The following is a 17,483-nucleotide window of genomic DNA, read 5'->3' on the forward strand; positions in this document are numbered from 1 at the left end:
AACTCCTAAAATCGCAAGGTTTCCTCCCAGTGCTCTTCAAATACAATTACTTTAGGGGATTTTATTTACTCAGACCTCTAGAAGTTGAGCAGTTACTTTAATTTTCTAACTCAAAGAGTTTGAAGACATTCTTCTTTGCCTTTTAAAAAAGTCAAAACCTAAATAGGTTGCAGAACAACTACCACTGTATTTATGTGGAAGGCTGGGGTTGGGTTTGAGCAGATTGTATGGATATGGGACAGATCTCACTGTGCCCTGGCTCTTTGCTTTCTCCTCACGACTCTGGGCCTTTGAGCAGCTTAGGGAAGAAGAAGTGTCATGTCTTCCCCTCACCCCACCCAAGGCTGCTGCAGTTGGTAATCTGTGTTCTCATCTCCACTGTTTGAAGGAGTCCTTTGAAGAAAAATGTGCTTCTTGCATCAACCCCAGCCTCTCCTCTATACAAAGAACTCTTCATGAAACTAGCAGAAAAGAAGCAAATTAAACTAAAAGCTTATCTGCAGCTCAGAAGAATAAAGAAATGGAGTTTTGAGGTGTGAAAGTAGCATGGCGTCGGCCATGGGTGATCAAGACACAGCCAGACAATGTGGATCAATTTCTTCAGCCTACGGCTTTTCTGCTGTCTGCTTGCAGTGCTGATGGTGGTGGTGCTGGTCGTCAATGTTACTCAGGTAGAGGTGAGTACTTCGTATGCTCCTTCGTAACTGAGGGAAGCAAATCTAAGGATTTGGAGCTAAGTAGCCTGGGAAATGTGGGTCATCAGGAAACTTTTCTTGGTCATAGCTTTTGTTTTCATTTACTCAGCAAGTGTTTGGGTGCCTTCGGTGGTTATATACTGTGCTGTCACAACAGGTACAGTGGTGGAGAGGACAGACCTGGTGTCTTCACTTAGGGAGCTCATGTTCCAAATGGGCAGAAGAGACAATAATGAGTAATCATACTTATACAGTAATAATAAATCATAATTAGAAATTATGAAAAGTACTATAAAGAAAGGAAAGCAGGCTACTGTATTGTAGTTTAGAAAGATGAAGGAAAGCTTACCCCGGAAGGGGACCTCATAGCTGACTCTTGGCAAAAAGCTGAAGTGTCTCAGAGGAGGGAGATGAAGAATCTGTTATAGAGACTACTGAATGTCACACAAAGGCAGGGACTGTGTCTTCCTGAGCCCTCTCAAGTGCCTGGCACTGGGAAGGAACTTAATACTACCCCCCCCCCAACTCTGTCACTCACTGCACAAGTTCATAGGACACCAAAATTTATGGAGGATTCTGTATAAGATGATGCTGTCTGTCCTTTTATTTTTGTTGGCTTGTGGTACTTCTCAGGTCCAACTTAATTATGGTGTTTCTCTGCTTGTTGGGTTTTGCTATAGATTGAATGTCTGTGTCCCCAAGCATTCTAGCCCTTGGGATCTCAGATTATTGTTGTCTTTCATGCTTTCAGGTAGCTTTTTATTCTACCTCCAGGAGTTTCATCATGCTCTGGTGCCCTCCTGGACTCTGCTGAATACGCAAGGGGACCCTATGTAGATGTCCTGAGATCTGTCCCTCTCTGTACCTCTCCTCCTGTCGCTCTGTCCTGTGGATTCACCTTGGTCTTTCAAGACTTGGCTACATTTCTTCACCTTGAGCAATTGGCCAGGCCCTACCTGGGTTCCGCTCTCTATGCTGCAGCCTGGAAATGCTTTCAAGGGTGCAAGCAAAGGATCACTTTCTGTATTTCCTTTCAGCATCATTGTCATCTGTTGTCTAATGTCCAGTGTCTGGAAAATCATTGTTTCATATATTTTGGACTTTTATTTAAAAGTTGTTTAAAAGGGTAAATCTTACTGTTTCTTTATCTTGGCTGGAAGTTGAAGTCTGAGGAATTTGAATTTGAGGGGAAAGTTATAATTAAGAAGCTGGAGGGGAGGGGCACCTAGGTGGCTCAGTTGGTTAAGTGTCTGACTTTGGCCTGGGTCGTGATCTCTCAGTGTGTGAGTTTGAACCCCACTTCTGGCTCTCCGCTGTCTGTGAGGAGCCTGCTTCGGATCCTCTGCCCACCCCCCAGCCCCCGGCCTGCCCCGCTCACACTCTCAAAAATAAACATTTATTAAAAAAAATAAAACCGGGGTGGGGGTGGGGAGAAGGATTAATGGGCCAAGGAGAGGAGATGATAGGATCTAGAGCACAAATGGAGCATATGACTTTATGTAGGATGAGAGGCATGGTACATTGTGTCTCTCTTGTTCTTGTTATCTTTGTAGTATTAATTATGTAGAGAGGGCCATGCTCCTTCCTCTTTCTGACCTAAGAAGGAAACATTTCATGGTGGTTGGTGACATAGATACATTTGCTTCTGGAGGGTAGGACATTGGAGCTGTTCTTGCCTATAGAGGAGGTAGAAGGTGGAAGGAAGAGAATACTGCCCGACAGGTTAGTGTGTAGGGCCTTGGAGAACAGGGTTGGGAGATGGACAGGGGCAGTAACTTTTCAAGACCAGAGGTGTGCATGGCACCCACCTTCATTGGTTTTTTGAGTGTGTGTGTGTGTTACCACATTCGACAGCCTGGGTTTACAAATAGAGAAAAAAGAAACTTATATGGGTCTAGGTTCAGTGAGGAGGCAGGAGAAGAGACCAAGACTTGAGAAGGCAGGCCAGAGTCCCACATCATTAATATCATAGTCAGGAAAGAATGTGAGAAAATTCCCCTGAAAGTCCAACTTTAGTTCTTGAAAACTTATGGACTGAATAGCAACTAACAGCCCTAATTACCACACAAACACAGACTCAGCACTAAGCGAGGGGAGATGGCAGTAACCAATGATTAAGACAATTCTGACATTGAAAATAATAAATAGGTTTTTCGGCTGAGTACAGTGAAACATTTTCCCTGTCTAAAGAGGTCATCTTGTCCAGGATGAGAATATTGTTATGGCTTTTAAACTGTTCAGTTTATTACTGTGATGAGAATTGATAAAGAAGCTTGGGTGGGGGATGGGGAGTGGGGAAGCCTCGGAAGCTTGGCAGCCTGCCTTCCCCTTGTCCCCTTTCCATCCGGTGCATCTGATCCTGACTATACTTTTTGTGCAATTAGAGTATCTGAAGATTTTCTAAAAAGTACAGACTCAATTTTAATGAAAAATATCACATAATATGAGAAGGAGGTGTATGTAGTAACATCCAGTAAAAGATTATAGAGGGAATCATTATTATTTCTCTGATAAGCTCTCGAGTGTGGCCTGCATATATTTGTTTTTTTCCTTTATTCATTGATATTTTAAATATATATATATATATATATATATATATATACTTCTGATTATAAAAACAGTACCAGTTTATTATGGGATCTTGAGCACAAATGGATTCTGAAGTAAAGAAACCTGATTCTGGCTGGCTTTAATATTAAGGAATATTTGGGGTTCTCGAGTGGCTCAGTTGGTTAGGTGTGCGACTTCAGCTCAGGTTATAATCCCACGGTTCATGGGTTCAAGCCCTGCATAAAGATAGATAGACACTTTTTAAAAATAGTAAGGAATATTACTCATTTACAATAGAGTCAGGAGTTCGGCTGGCATAGTTCAGGCTCCGTTTCTCTGTAAGTCTCTCCTCTCTGCCCTCCTTTTGTTGGCTTTTATCAATGGTCTCCTCTTTCATGATTGGACGGGAGGATGCTGTCATACCAATAGGTGGTTGCTTTCTTGTTTATGTTCAGCACAAAGCCCAGTTTGTTACCTTACAACGCTCTGAAGGGATTACTTGATTTTTCCATTTGCAAATAAAATTCTGATGGCTGTTGCCACAGCGCTGGCAAGTGTCTGGATTTGCCTTTTTGCATCGATCAGACACCTCTAGCAACCTCCGCTGGTTTTTCATAGTCCCGACTTGGGTCCCATGCCCATTCCTGAATCAGTCACTTGGGGTTATCTCTTGATCAGTCGGGCCTATCCCTGAGCTGACAGGTCAGCAAACGGCAGTGCTGTATTTTGGTAGGCAGAGAGTGAAACAGAGGTGGCGTGTAATGTTCCCTCCAGTCCGTAGCTTATGGGGGATCCAGAAGTGACCACTGGTGTTTGCTCTTGGCTTTGAATCTAAATAGGTGGCAGATCCTGAAGTTGCACTTGTCACTGGCCTAGAATAGAGTTGTCATTTAGGAAAATTTAAGCAAATTTATATTTTTGCATTGTTTTTCATTTGTGAATAAAATTCACATGGCTTAGGGGCACCTGGGTGGCTCAGTCGTTTAGGCATCTGACTCTTGATCTCAGCTCAGGTCTGGATCTCAGCATCATGAGCTGCAGCCCCGTGTTGGCCTCTCTGCTGGGTGTGAAGCCTACTTTAAAAAATTTCATGTCATTTAACCCCAAGTGTCTGGTGATTCTTGGATTGGGCTGTATGAGTCAATCAGCTGGTCTTTTTTTTTTTTTTAATTCCAGTATAATTAACATACAGTGTAATATTAGTATCAAGTGAACAATATAGTGAGTCACCAATTTTATACATTATTCAGTATTCATCCCAGTAAGTGTTCTCTTAATCCCCTTCACTTATTTCATCCATCCCCCCACCCAACTCCCTTCTGGTAACCACAGTTTGTCTTCTATATTTAAGAGTCTGTTTTTTTGCTTGGTCGTTTTTTCTTTCTTTGTTTTGTTTCTTAAATTTCACATATGAAAGAAATCATATGGTTTTTGTCTTTCTCTGACTGACTTATTTCACTTAGCATTTATACCCTCTAGATCCACCTATGTTGTTGCAAATGGCAAGATTTCATTCTTCTTATGGCTGAGTGATCTTCTTTCTTCATTTTTCTTTAGCTGGACATGGGTTGCTTCTGTATTTTGGCTATTGTAAATAATGCTACAGTAAACATAATAGTGGTGCATATATCTTCTCACATTAGTGTTTTCATTTTCTTTGGATAAATACCCAGTAGTGCAATGACTGGATCATATAGTAATTCCATTTTTAACTTTTTGAGGAAACCTCCATACTGTTTTGCACAGTGGCTGCACCAGTTTGCACAAGGGTTCTTTTTTGTCCACATCCTTGCCAACGCTTGTTGTTTCTTCTGTTGTTGATTTTAGCCGCTTTGACAGGTATGAGGGCATATCTCATCATGATTTTGATTTGTATTTCCCTGATGATGAGTGATGTTGAGCATCTTTTTCATGTGTCTGTTGACCATCTGTATGCCTTCTTTGGAAAAATGTCTGTTCATGTCTTCTGTACACTCTTAAGTTGGATTATTTGTTTTTTTGTGTGTGTTCAGTTGTATAAATTCATTATATATTTTTGGTAGTAACCCTTTATTAGAAATGTCATTTGCAAATATCTTCTTCTAGTCTGTGGTTGTCTTTTTGTTTTGTTGATTGTTTTCTTTGTAGTGCAGAAGCTTTTTATTTGGATGTAGTCCTCGTAGATCATTTGTGCTTCTGTTACCTTACCTTAGGAGATGTATCTAGAAGAATGTTGCTATGGCCAATTTAAGAGGAATTACTGCTTGTGCTCTCTATTAGAATTTTTATGGTTTTAGATCTCACATTTAGATCCTTCATTCATTTTGAGTTTATTTTTGTGTATAGTCTAAGAAGTTTCATTCTTTTGCATGTAGCTGTCCAGTTTTTCCAACATCATTTGTTGAAGACTATCTTTTTCCCATCATGTATTCTAGCCTTCTTTGTCATAAATTAATTGACTGAATAATCATGGGTTTATTCCTGGGCTCTCCATTCTGTTCTTTTTGGATCTATGTGTCTATTTTTGTACTAGTACCATACTGTTTTGATTACTTTGTTTGAAGTATATCTTGGAATCTGGAATTGTGCTATCTCCAGTTTTGTTCTTCTTTTTCAAGATTGCCTTGGCTATTCAAGGTCTTTTGTGGTTCCATACAAATTTTAGGATTATTTCTTCTAGTTCTGTGAAAATACTGTTGGCATTTGATAAGGATTGCATTAAACCTGTAGACTGCTTTGGGTGGTATGAACCTTTTAACAATATTTGTTCTCCCAATCCATGAGCATGGAGTAACTTTCCATGTATTCGTGTTGTCTTTAGTTTCTTTCATCAATGTTTTATAGTTTTCAGAGTACAGGTCTTTCACCCCCTTGGTTAAGTTTATTCCCAAGTATTTTTATTATTTTTGGTGCAATTATAAATGGGATTTTCCCCTAATTTCTCTTTCTGCTGCTTCATTGTTAGTGTATAGAAATACAATGGATTTCTGTCTATTGATTTTGTATCTTGACATTGGCTGGTCTTGATTAGTTGGGATGGCTACCCAAGGAACAAGAGTAAGACTGGGAAAGAAAGAGAGGAAAAGAGTAGGAAGGAGAAGAGAGGGTGTTGTGAGCATGCATTAATGGTTTGTTATATTCTTACAACAATTTAAAAAGAGAGGGAGGCTGGAATATTTCCTAGTAGGTTACGGAAATCTTTTTCTTTCTTTTTATTGAGATATAGTTGACATATAACATCTAAGTTTAAGGTGTACAGTGTGTAGGTTTGATACGTTTATATTTTGCAATATGATTATCACCATAGAATTTTATAACATAGTCTTTAATTCAGTTTAAGTGGTGTAAGATATGGGTCTAGTTTCATTTGTCTGCATGTGATTATACAGTTTTTCTGCAGCATTTGTTGAAGAGACTATGTTTTCCCCATTGAGTATTTGGGCTTCTTTGTCAAATATTATTTCATTCTCGGGTTGCTTGCCTGGCTCAGTCAGTAGAGTATGTGACTCTTGATCTTGGGGTCATGAGTTTGAGTCCTACATTGGGCATAGAGATTACTTTCAAAAATTTAGTTGATCATATATATGGGGGTTTATTTCGGGACACTTCATTCTTTTCTGTATTTATGCCAGTACCGTACTGTTGTTTTTTTTCTTTTAATGTTTATTTATTTTGAAAGAGAGAGAGTGCACAAACTAGGGAAGGGGCAGAGAGAGGAGAGAGAGAATCCCAAGCAGTCTGTATATTCACCATGGAGCCCTCTGTGGGGCAGTATCCCATGAACCATGTGATTGTGACCTGAGCCAAAATCAAGAGTCAGTCGCTTAACCAACAGAGCCACCCAGATGCCCCTCTTTTGATTACTATAGCTTTTCTGTTTTGTTTTGTTTTTTGTTTAACCTCAACTCTTTATTACATATTTTAAGTAGGTCAATATTTATTATAAATAAATAAAACACAATATATTTCACTGTCAAGAATGATAACTCTGAATTGACCAGATAGGTTTAATTTATGGTAGTAATAGCATTTGAATATATTTTTTAATAGTTTATTGTCAAGTTGGTTTCCATATAACACCCAGTGCTCTTCCCCACAAGTGCCCTCCTCTATTACCACCACCTCCCTTCCCCCACCCCCTTCAACCCTCAGTTCGTTTTCAGTAAGTATTCAATAGTCTCTCAGGTTTTGCATCCCTCTCTCTCCCCAACCCTCTTTCCCCCTTCCTCTCCCCATGGTCCTCCATTAGATTTCTCCTGTTATCCTGTTAGACCTGAGTGCAAACATATCGTATCTGTCCTTCTCCGCCTGACTTATTTCACTTAGCATGACACCCTCGAGGTCCATCCACTTTGCTACAAATGCCATATTTCATTCTTTCTCATTGCCATGTAATACTCCATTGTATATATATATTCCACATCTTCTTGATCCACTCATCGGGTGATGGACATTTAGGCTCTTTCCATGATTTGGCTATTGTTGACAGTGCTACTATGAACATTGGGGTACATGTGCCCCTATATGTCAGCACTTCTGTATCCCTTGGATAAATCCCTAGCAGTGCTATTGCTGGGTCATAGGGGAGTTGTATTGATAGTTTTTTGAGGAATCTCCACGCTGTTTTCCAGAGCAGCTGCACGAGTTTACATTGCCACCAACAGTGTAGGAGGGTGCCCATTTCTCCACATCCTCGCCAGCATCTATAGTCTCTTGATTTGCTCATTTTAGCCACTCTGACTGGTATGAGGTGGTATCTCAGTGTGGTTTTGATTTGTATTTTCCTAATGATGAGTGATGCTGAGTATCGTTTCATGTGCCTGTAAGCCATCCGGATGTCCTCTTTGGAGAAGTGTCTGTTTATGTCTTCTGCCCATTTCTTCACTGGGTTATTCATTTTTTGGTTGTGCAATTTGGTGTGTTCCTTGTAGAGATTACTATAGCTTTGTAGTATAGTTTGAAATTAAGAAGTGTGACACCTTCATCTTTGTTCTTGCTTCTTAGTATTGCTCTGGCTATTTGGGGTCTTTTATGGTTTCATACAAACTTTGTTTTTTCTATTTTTTATTAAAAATGCAATTGGAATTTTTATAGGGGTTGTTTTATAAATGTTTGTTAGGTCCCTTTGATCTAATGTATGTATGGTTCAAGTCCAGTGTTTCCTTGTTGATTTTCTGTCTGGATGGTCTGTCAATTGCTGAGAGTGAAGTACTGACGTCCTGCACTATTATTGTATTGTCTGTTTCTCCCTTTAGTTCCATTAGAATTTGATTAGAATTTGATTAATATATTTAGGTGTTCTGATGTTGAGTTGGTATATATATGTTTATAATTGTTATATTCTCCTGATGAATTGCACCCTTTATCATTATATGATGACCTTTTTTGTCTCTTGTTACTGTTTTGGGCTTAAAGTCTATTTTATTGATGTAAATATAGCCACTCCCTCTTTCTTGTAGTTTCTCCTTACATCGACTATCTTTTTTCATTTCTTTGCTTTGGGCTATGCGTGTCCTTAAATCTGAAGTTCTTTGTAGAAGTATTTTGTAGAAGTTCTTCTGAAGTATTTTGTGGGCTGCCTATCATTGGGTCTCTTTCTCTCTCTCTTTTTTTTAATCCATTCATTTACTATTTGCCTTTTGCTTGGTGAATTTGACCCACTTATATTTAGAGTATTTATTGATATGTAAGGGCTTACCATGCAATCTTATTAAGTGCTTTCTGATCGTTTTGTATTTTCATAGTTTCTTTTACCCCTCTGTTTCTGCCTTCTTTTGTAAATTGGTGTTTTTCTATGGTGGTATGCTCTGTTTTTCCTTTCTTTCTCTTGTGAATCTACTCTGTGTTTTTGCTTTGTGATTACCATGGGACTTACATAAAATATCTCATAGATAAAGAAGTCCATTTTAAACCTACAGCACCTTAACTTCACCCTTTTACTCTCTCCCTTTTATTTTTGATGTCACAATCTACCTTTTTTAATATTGTGCATTCATTACATTTTAGTAGCAGTAGTTACTTTTAATGTTTTTTCTATTTAACTTTTATGCTATAGTTAAGTGGCTAACACACTATTCTATTATAGAATTAGAGTTTTCTAAATTTGACTGTTTATTTTTACTATTATGTTATATACTTTCATATGTTCTCATGTCACCAATTAGTATCTTTTCATTTCAGCTTGAGGAACTCTTTTCGGCATTTCTTGCAAGGCTGATCTAGTGGTGATGAACTCCCTCAGCTTTTGTTTGTCTTGGAAGGTCTTTATTTCTTTTTCATATCTGAAATCTAACTTTGCTTGATACAATATTCTTGGCTGTATTTTCTTTCAACACTTTGAATATGTCATTCCACTCTTTCCTGGCCCTTAGGGTTTCTGCTGAGAAATCTGCTGAGAGCCAAATGGGTGTTCCTTTGCGGATTATAGTCTTTTTTTCTGGCTGCTTTTTCTGGCTGCTTTGTTTTTTTGACAGTTTTATTATATTGTGTCTTGGAGAAGGTCTTTTTGCAATGAGATAATAGGGTGATCTATTAGCTTTATGAACTTGGTCATACATTTATATCCACAGGTTTGGAAAGTTGGCAGCTATTATCTTTTTAAGTAAACTTTCTGACCCCTGTTCACTGTATGCTCTTTCTCAAATCCTAATTATTATAATATTTGTACATTTAATGTCATTCTGTAGATCATGTGGACTTTCTGTGTTCTTTTTCATTGTTTTTTCTTCATTCATTTCTGATTGGGTTATTTTAAAGTTTCATTTTCCAGTTCACTTATTCTGTTTTCCATTTGAGATGCTCTACTGTAGATGTTCTCTATTGAAATTTTCATTGCATTAATTGAATTTTTGTTTGCTTCTTTTTTATGATTTCTCTCTGTAGATTTTTTATTTTGTTGAATTATCTGGGTTTTCTTATAGCTTGTTGAGTTTTCTTAAACAGCAATATTGAATATTAGATGGCTGTTAAATTCTGTGCCTTTGAGCTAGGTTATTGGAAGATTATTGTTATCTTTTGGTGATAATGTATTTTCTTGATTTTTTTATATGTTCTTGTTGATTTGCATTGCTGCTTTTGCACTTAAAATAGCAGACACTTCGTCACATCTATACTAACTGCCTTCAGATGGGTTAAACTGTTTGTTGGTCCTGTTATATCTGGGGTTTTCTCCATTTTTATACAGATACACTTTCTCCACATTTTTCCTTCCTCATGTGGCATAATTCTTAAGTGTTTCTCCCTTCTGATTCTTACAACCCAGGATGCTAGATGCTGTTAACCTCTTTTGTTTTCCAGAAGGTGGCACTATAACTCAGGCTTTTGGTTTCTTTTTGTCCGTAGATCTTAGTTTATTTTTCTGATAACAGTCATTTGTCAGACTTACACTTTCCAACTCACATGAAAGCGTATGCGAGGAGCTGGTAACAGAGCTGAGGGAGGTATGAGTTTAGCACTCAGGATGTTAGGGTCACTCATGGGCTTGATGGGGAGATTGTCAAGTGAGATTCTCCCATAGGCTTGTGGACAGACTTTCTGCTAAAGTCCTGAGCAGTTAGCAGGAACTACATCCCTTTAATGCCCTTTGATATTCTTATTTACCTTTTTCCTTACCTCCTCCCTCCACCGGCCTCAGTACTCTTTAGCACATCTCATTCAGCAAGGGTAGCTGAGCATTAACTTACCACTCTCCTTTTTCCCTTTTGGGAAATAGTTCAGCTCCCACTGTGTTGTGTTGAGGGGAGGGGCAACCCCTGGCAGAGTTCCTGTTAACCTCTCCACTACATCACCAGTGACATGCTAAAATCTCCTCTAGGGAACACTGGATTTCCACAGATTCTTTCTCATTCACTGGGGTCTGCCCAGGTCAGTACTCTTGAGGTTTTCCTCCCAACTGTGGCTGAAAGGGGTTGGTGTATGTTCACTGGCCGCCTGTGCTGAGGTCTGTCTGCCTATTACGAGATGCACATGTGGGTGAGACTTAGCATATGGTGCTGTTTCCCACAACTCCCATAAAGGCACTTTGGTTTGTGGATGAATGCCTAATTCGTGGTTGAAAGGGGCACAAAAAGAAGTAATGTCTTAGGCAGTTATGCTGATGTCAACTCTGCTAAAGGACAAGTTTCAAAGTCATTTTTGTTTTCCTCCATTACTTTTTAAAGTTAACAGATAACACCATGTTCATATTTATTTATTTATTTATTAAATGTTTATTTATGTTTGAGAGAGACAGAGAGACAGAGTGTGAGCAGGGCAGGGTCAGAGAGAGAGAGGGAGACACAGAATCTGAAGCCGGCTCCAGGCTCTGAGCTGTCAGCCCAGAGCCTGACACAAGGCTCGAACTGGCGAACCGCAAGATCATGACCTGAGTCGAAGTCGAATACTCAAGTGACTGTCACCCAGGTGCCCCTACCATGTTCTCCTTTAAAATGAAGGTTCCTAATGAAATCTTTTCAATTGAAAATGTCTTTATGTAAGTGTAAAATGAAAGGGAAACAAATACAGAGTCTAAGAACATTAAAAATCCTTCATATATTTTGGGGTTATTTTTACCTTGCATGGGATTATTTTTTGCCATGCATAAGATTTTCTTAATTGTTTATTTATTTTGAGAGAGAGAGAGAGGGAGAGAGAGCGAGCACAAGCGAGGAAGGGGCAGAGAGAGAGGGAGAGAGAGCTAAAATCCCAAGCAGGTTCTGCCCTGTCAGTACAGAGTCTGATCTGGGGCTCGATCCCACAAACTGTGAGATCTTGACCTGAGCCAAAATCAAGAGTAGGACACTTACCTGACTGAATCACCCAGATGCCTCTGCTGTGTATAAGATTTTGAAGTGTTTTGGCATAGTTGGGGAGTTTGTTGAAGTAGTTTTGTAATAGGTAATACGAGCTATTGAGGAGAATATTTTTTGGTTTTGCTTTGTTGTTGTTGTTATTGTTTTTTTCCCCCTTGCACTTTAACTCATTGTATAATGTTAGATACAGTTTCTTGGGTTAGGCACTGAAAGGGGTCTGTATACGATTTTCAATATGTATGTGGGAAGTTTTCCACTCCAGAAGGCAATTCTTGGACATCAGCAGGGTGTTCTACAATTCAACTCTATTCTAATTCTGTCTACCTGGAAATTGCATTAGATCCCACATGTTAAGGGCTCAGTTCTACAAGACTATCTCTCTCCCCAGCAATCCCCTCCTATTTCTTTTTAGATGGCATTTGTAAGTTGGGGTTGTCACCTGTGCTTCTTCCCAACTGGCTATAGATTGGAGGTTCCAATGACCCCCACCTTGTGTTTAATTAATTTGCTAGAGTGGTTCAACAGAACTCAGAGAAATGTTTTACTTACTAGATTACTGGTTTGTTACAAAAGAGTATCACTCAGAAACAACCAGCTGGAAGAGAGCACAGGGCAAGGTATGTGGCAAGGGTGTGGAATGTCTATGCTGTCAGTGTGTGCCGCTCTCTCTGAATCTCCTGTGTTCACCAGCCTGGAAGCTCCCCAGACCCCTTCCTAATGTGTTTTTATGGAGATTTCATTCCACAGCTATGATTGAATAAGCCATTGGCAGTTGATTCTCCTTTCAGCCACTTTCCTCTTCCCAGAGGTGAGGGGGTGGGATTGAAAGGTCTAATCCTCTAATCATGGTTGGTTCTCCTGGAAGCCAGCCCCCATCCTTAGATGCTTTCCAAAAATCAACTCATTTATATCAACCCAGTTGTGGTGGAAAGGGGCTTGGTTTTTTTTTTTTGGATAGATAAATTGTGTTTTATTCATTCAATGATATACTCTTTAGCAATGAACATGAATAAACAATTGCCACTTGCAACAATATGGGTGAAGTCTCATAAACATAATGTCCAGCAAGAGACACAAGGACGTACACATTGTATGATTCTGTTTACATGCAGATCAAAAACAGGCAAAACTGATACAAGGTATTAGAAGTCGGGATAGATACTTTATTATTTTTTAAAATTTCACTGTTTTCGCTTTATTTATTTTTACAAATTTTATTTATTTATTTGCATTTTATTTTATTTTTTTAAATAGTTTATTGTCAAATTGGTTTCCATACAACATCCAGTCCTCTTCCCCATAAGTGCCCTCCTCTATCACCACCACCTCTTTTCCCCCCTCCCCCTTCCCCTTCAACCCTCAGTTCGTTTTCAGTATTCAATAGTCTCTCAAGTTTTGCGTCCCTCTCTCTCCCCAACTCTCTTTCCCTCTTCCCCTCCCCCTGGTCTTCCATTAGGTTTCTCATGTTCTCCTGTTAGACCTATGAGTGCAAACATATGGTATCTGTCCTTCTCTGCCTGACTTATTTCACTTAGCATGACACCCTCAAGGTCCATCCACTTTCCTACAAATGGCCAGATTTCATTCTTTCTCATTGCCATGTAATACTCCATTGTATATATATATACCACATCTTCTTGATCCATTCATCAGGTGATGGAAAGGGGCTTGTTTTAAATAAGATACCCATGGTGCCTGGGTGGCTCAGTTGGTTAAGCTTCTGACTTCAGCTTAGGTCTTGGTCTCACAGTTTGTGGGTTAAAGCCCCACATGGGGCTCTGTGCTGATAGCTCAGAGTCTAGAGCCTGTTTCGGATTCTGTGTCTCCCTCTATCTCTGCCCCTCCTCTGCTTGCGCTCTTTGTCTCCAAAATAAGTAAACGTTAAAAAAAATTTTTTTTAATCCTTTAAATAAGATACCCATTTCACTTTTATGGCTCTGAAGTGTTTTCAGGAACTGAAGACAAGAAACCAATTTTGTAACAAAAAGCCCCCACATAGATCAATGAAAGAGCATAGAGAGCCCGGAATACACCCATGCCTGTAGGGTCAGCTTGTCTATGACAAATGAAGCAAGAATATGCGATGGAGAAAAGACTGTTAAAGTCTTAAAGACTTTAGTTTAAAATAGTCTAAAAGACTGTTAAATGTCTTAAACCATACACAAAAATGAGCTCAAAATGGATTAAAGGCCTAACTCTAAGACCCGAAAGCATAAAATTCCCAAAAGAACACATAGTACTCTGTTGGACATTGACCTGAGCAACATATTTATGCATATATCACCTAAGGCAAGAGAGGCAAAAGCAAAAGTAAACTGTTGAGACCACACCAAAATAAAAAGTTATGCACAACAAAGGAAACTATCAACAAAACAAAGAGGCAGTCTGCTGAATGGGAGAATATATTTGCAAATGATATATCTAATAACAGGTTCATCTCCAAAATATATATTTTTAAAAAAACCTTAAACAGCTTAATACCAAAAAGACCAGCCTAATTAAAAAATGAATAGACTTCTTTTTCCAAAGAAGACATACAGATCCATTAAGAGTTACTCAGCATCACTATTCATCAGGGAAATGCACCTCAAAACCACAATACCACCTCACAGGAGTCAGAATAGCTAGGATCAAAAAGACAAGCAATAACAAATATTGGTGGGGGTATATAGAGAGAAAAGGGAGTCCTTGTGCACTGGTGGTGGGAATGTAAATTGGTGTAGCTACTGTGGGAAACATTATGGAGGTTTCCTCAAAAAATTAAAAACAGAAATGGCATATAGTTTGGTATCTGGTATTAACTGGGGATATTTTCAGTTGTTAGCGTTTCAGTATTATTCTGTTCCTTGCCATCTTTTTGACCCTTTCCATATTCCTAGGGGGTATGTCATACCTTTTGTATATTCCCACAGTTCTTGAACATTCTAGTCTCATTTTTTCAGTCAATTCTTTTCTTTCTAGCTTTCTTTTTGCTTTTTAGTTTTCGAAGTTTCCTTGGACATGTCCCCAACCTCAGGGACTCTTTGCTCAGTTGTGTCTGGCCTGCTAATGAGGCTTTCGAAGGCATCTTCATTTCTCTCTGGCATTTCTTGTAATTTTTTAATTTTAATTTTTTAAATACCACTTTTTTAAAAAAGATTTTTTATTTTTAAGCAATCTGTGTGCCCAACCTGAGGCTCAAACTCACAACCCCAAGATCAAGAGTCACGTACTCTACAATGACTGAGCCAACCAGGTGTCCTAAAGACTTTTTCTTAGAGAACTTTTATGTTTAAAGCAAAATTTTTTTTAATTATTAGTTTTTAATTTTAATTCCAGTATAGTTAGCATACAGTGTTATATTGGTTATAGTTAGTGTATTAGTTATATTATGTGTACAACATAGTGAATCAACAATTCTATATATCATTACTCAGAGCTCATCATTATAAGTATACTCTTAATCCCTTTTACCTATTTTACCCATGCTCTCACCCATCTCCCCTCTGATATGCTTCATTTTGTTTTGTTTTGTCTTGTCTTATTTTATTTAATTTATTAAGTAGGCTTCATGCCCAGCTCAGAGCCCAGTGCAGGGCTTGAACTTGCAACCCTGAGATCAAGACCTACGCTGAGATCAAGAGTTGGACACTTAACTGATGAGCCACCCCGATGGCCCTGATATATTTTATTTAAAATTTTTTAAATGTTTTTATTTATTTTTGAGAGACAGTGCGAGCAGGGGAGGGTCAGAAAGAGAGGGAGATACAGATTCTGAGGCAGGCTCTAGGCTCTGAGCTAGCTGTCAGCACAGAGCCTGAGGCGGGGATTGAATCCACGGTCTGAGCGAAAGCCGGACGCTTAACTGACTGAGCCACCCAGGTGCCCCAACTTTATTTTAAATGAGTAGCCTCTTGAAGTTATTTTTTTCAACAAGAACATTTTTTACTTGAAGCATACTTTAGAATAAATACATGACTCTAAAAGATATATGTAAAACATTCCATCCAAGAAAAATAGAATAATACTTTCTTCAATACATACAGAAGAATCCTCTGGTTAAGTCACATAAAAAGAGACATAATAAATATTACAACTTTTAGAAGACTGAAATCATACCAAGTATATTTTCCAACCACAGTGGTACAAAATTAAAGATCCACAATGAAACAAACCTGAAAAATTTGCAATGTATTTCTTCTTTTTTTTAATGTTTATTTTTGAGAGAGAGAGAGAAAGACAGAGCATGAGAGGGGGAGGGCAGAGAGAGGGAGACAGAATCTGAAGCAGGCTTTAGGCTCTGAGCAGTCAGCACAGAGTCCAACACGGGGCTCGAACCCATAAACTGCAAGATCATGACCTGAGCCTAAGTCAGTTGCTTAATCTACTGAGGCACCTAGGTGCTCCCAAAATATACAATGTAAATATTAAATTTTAATACGTAAATATCAAAACACACTACTGCACAAGCAATTGGCCCAATAAGAAATCAAATGGCAAATCAAAATATGTCTCAAGAGAAAAAACCCACAATATTCCAAAACCTATAGGATGCAGCAAAAGCAGATGAGTGAATTTTATGCTATAAATGCTCATATTAAGAAAAAAAGTTGGGGGATGCCTGGTTGGCTCAGTCAGTTGAGCATATGGCTTCGGCTCAGGTCACGATCTCACGGTTTGTAGGTTTGAGCCCCACGTCAGGCTCTGTGCCGACAGCTAGCTCAGAGCCTGGAGCCTGTTTCAGATTCTGTGTCTCCCTCTCTCTCTGACTCTCCCCTGCTCACACTGTTTCTCTTTGTCTCTCAAAAATATATTAAAAAACATTAAAAAATTAAAAAGAAAAAAGTAAACAATATTACACCACAAGGAACTGGAATAAGAAGAAACTTAGCTGAAATTTAGTAGAGGAAGGAAATAACAGAAAAATCAGAAAATAAAATAGACACAAGAATAAATAATAACATAGAAAGTAACCACCAGTTTTTCAAAAAAAAAGAACAAAATTGGCAATTTTCTTAACTACATTAGCTAAGAAAAAACAATATGAGAAATGGAAAACAATACAACAGAGAATCGATAACCACAGAAATAAAGAGTGTGACAGCAGATCACTATAAACAATTATAAACTCTTACACTGTTGGTGGCAATGTAAACTGGTGCAGCCACTCTGGAAAACAGTGTGGAGGTTCCTCAAAAAACTATCGATAGAACTCCCTTATGACCCAGCAATAGCATTGCTGGGGATTTACCCAGGGGATACAGAAGTGCTGATGCATAGGAGCACATGTACCCCAATGTTCATAGCAGCAATGTCAACAATAACCAAAACATGGAAGGAGCCTAAATGTCCATCACCTGACGAATGGATCAAGAAGATGTGGTATAGATTCACGATGGAGTACTACATGGCAATGAGAGGGAATGACACATGGCCATTTGTAGGAAAGTGGATGGACCTTGAGGGTGTCATGCTGAGCGAAGTAAGCCAG

The 17,483-nt window shown here is 38.8% G+C and overlaps 1 protein-coding gene across 4 annotated transcripts in view; it reads left to right on the forward strand.

The window, feature by feature from the left end:
• NXPE3 (neurexophilin and PC-esterase domain family member 3) overlaps positions 1-17,483 on the forward strand; it is a 44,278-nt gene that overhangs the window by 6,850 nt on the left and 19,945 nt on the right. For 3 of the 4 annotated variants that reach the window (XM_029939216.1, XM_029939217.1, XM_029939215.1), the window contains one exon: positions 389-677. The exons of the other annotated variant lie outside the window; for it this stretch is intronic. In XM_029939216.1, coding sequence (XP_029795076.1) covers positions 585-677 — 93 coding nt within the window. In that variant the 5' untranslated portion in view covers positions 389-584. The remainder of the gene's footprint in view (positions 1-388; positions 678-17,483) is intronic. 4 annotated transcript variants of the gene reach the window in all.

This window comes from Suricata suricatta, chromosome 5 (assembly GCF_006229205.1).
Source record: "Suricata suricatta isolate VVHF042 chromosome 5, meerkat_22Aug2017_6uvM2_HiC, whole genome shotgun sequence".
Classification (NCBI taxonomy): domain Eukaryota; kingdom Metazoa; phylum Chordata; class Mammalia; order Carnivora; family Herpestidae; genus Suricata; species Suricata suricatta.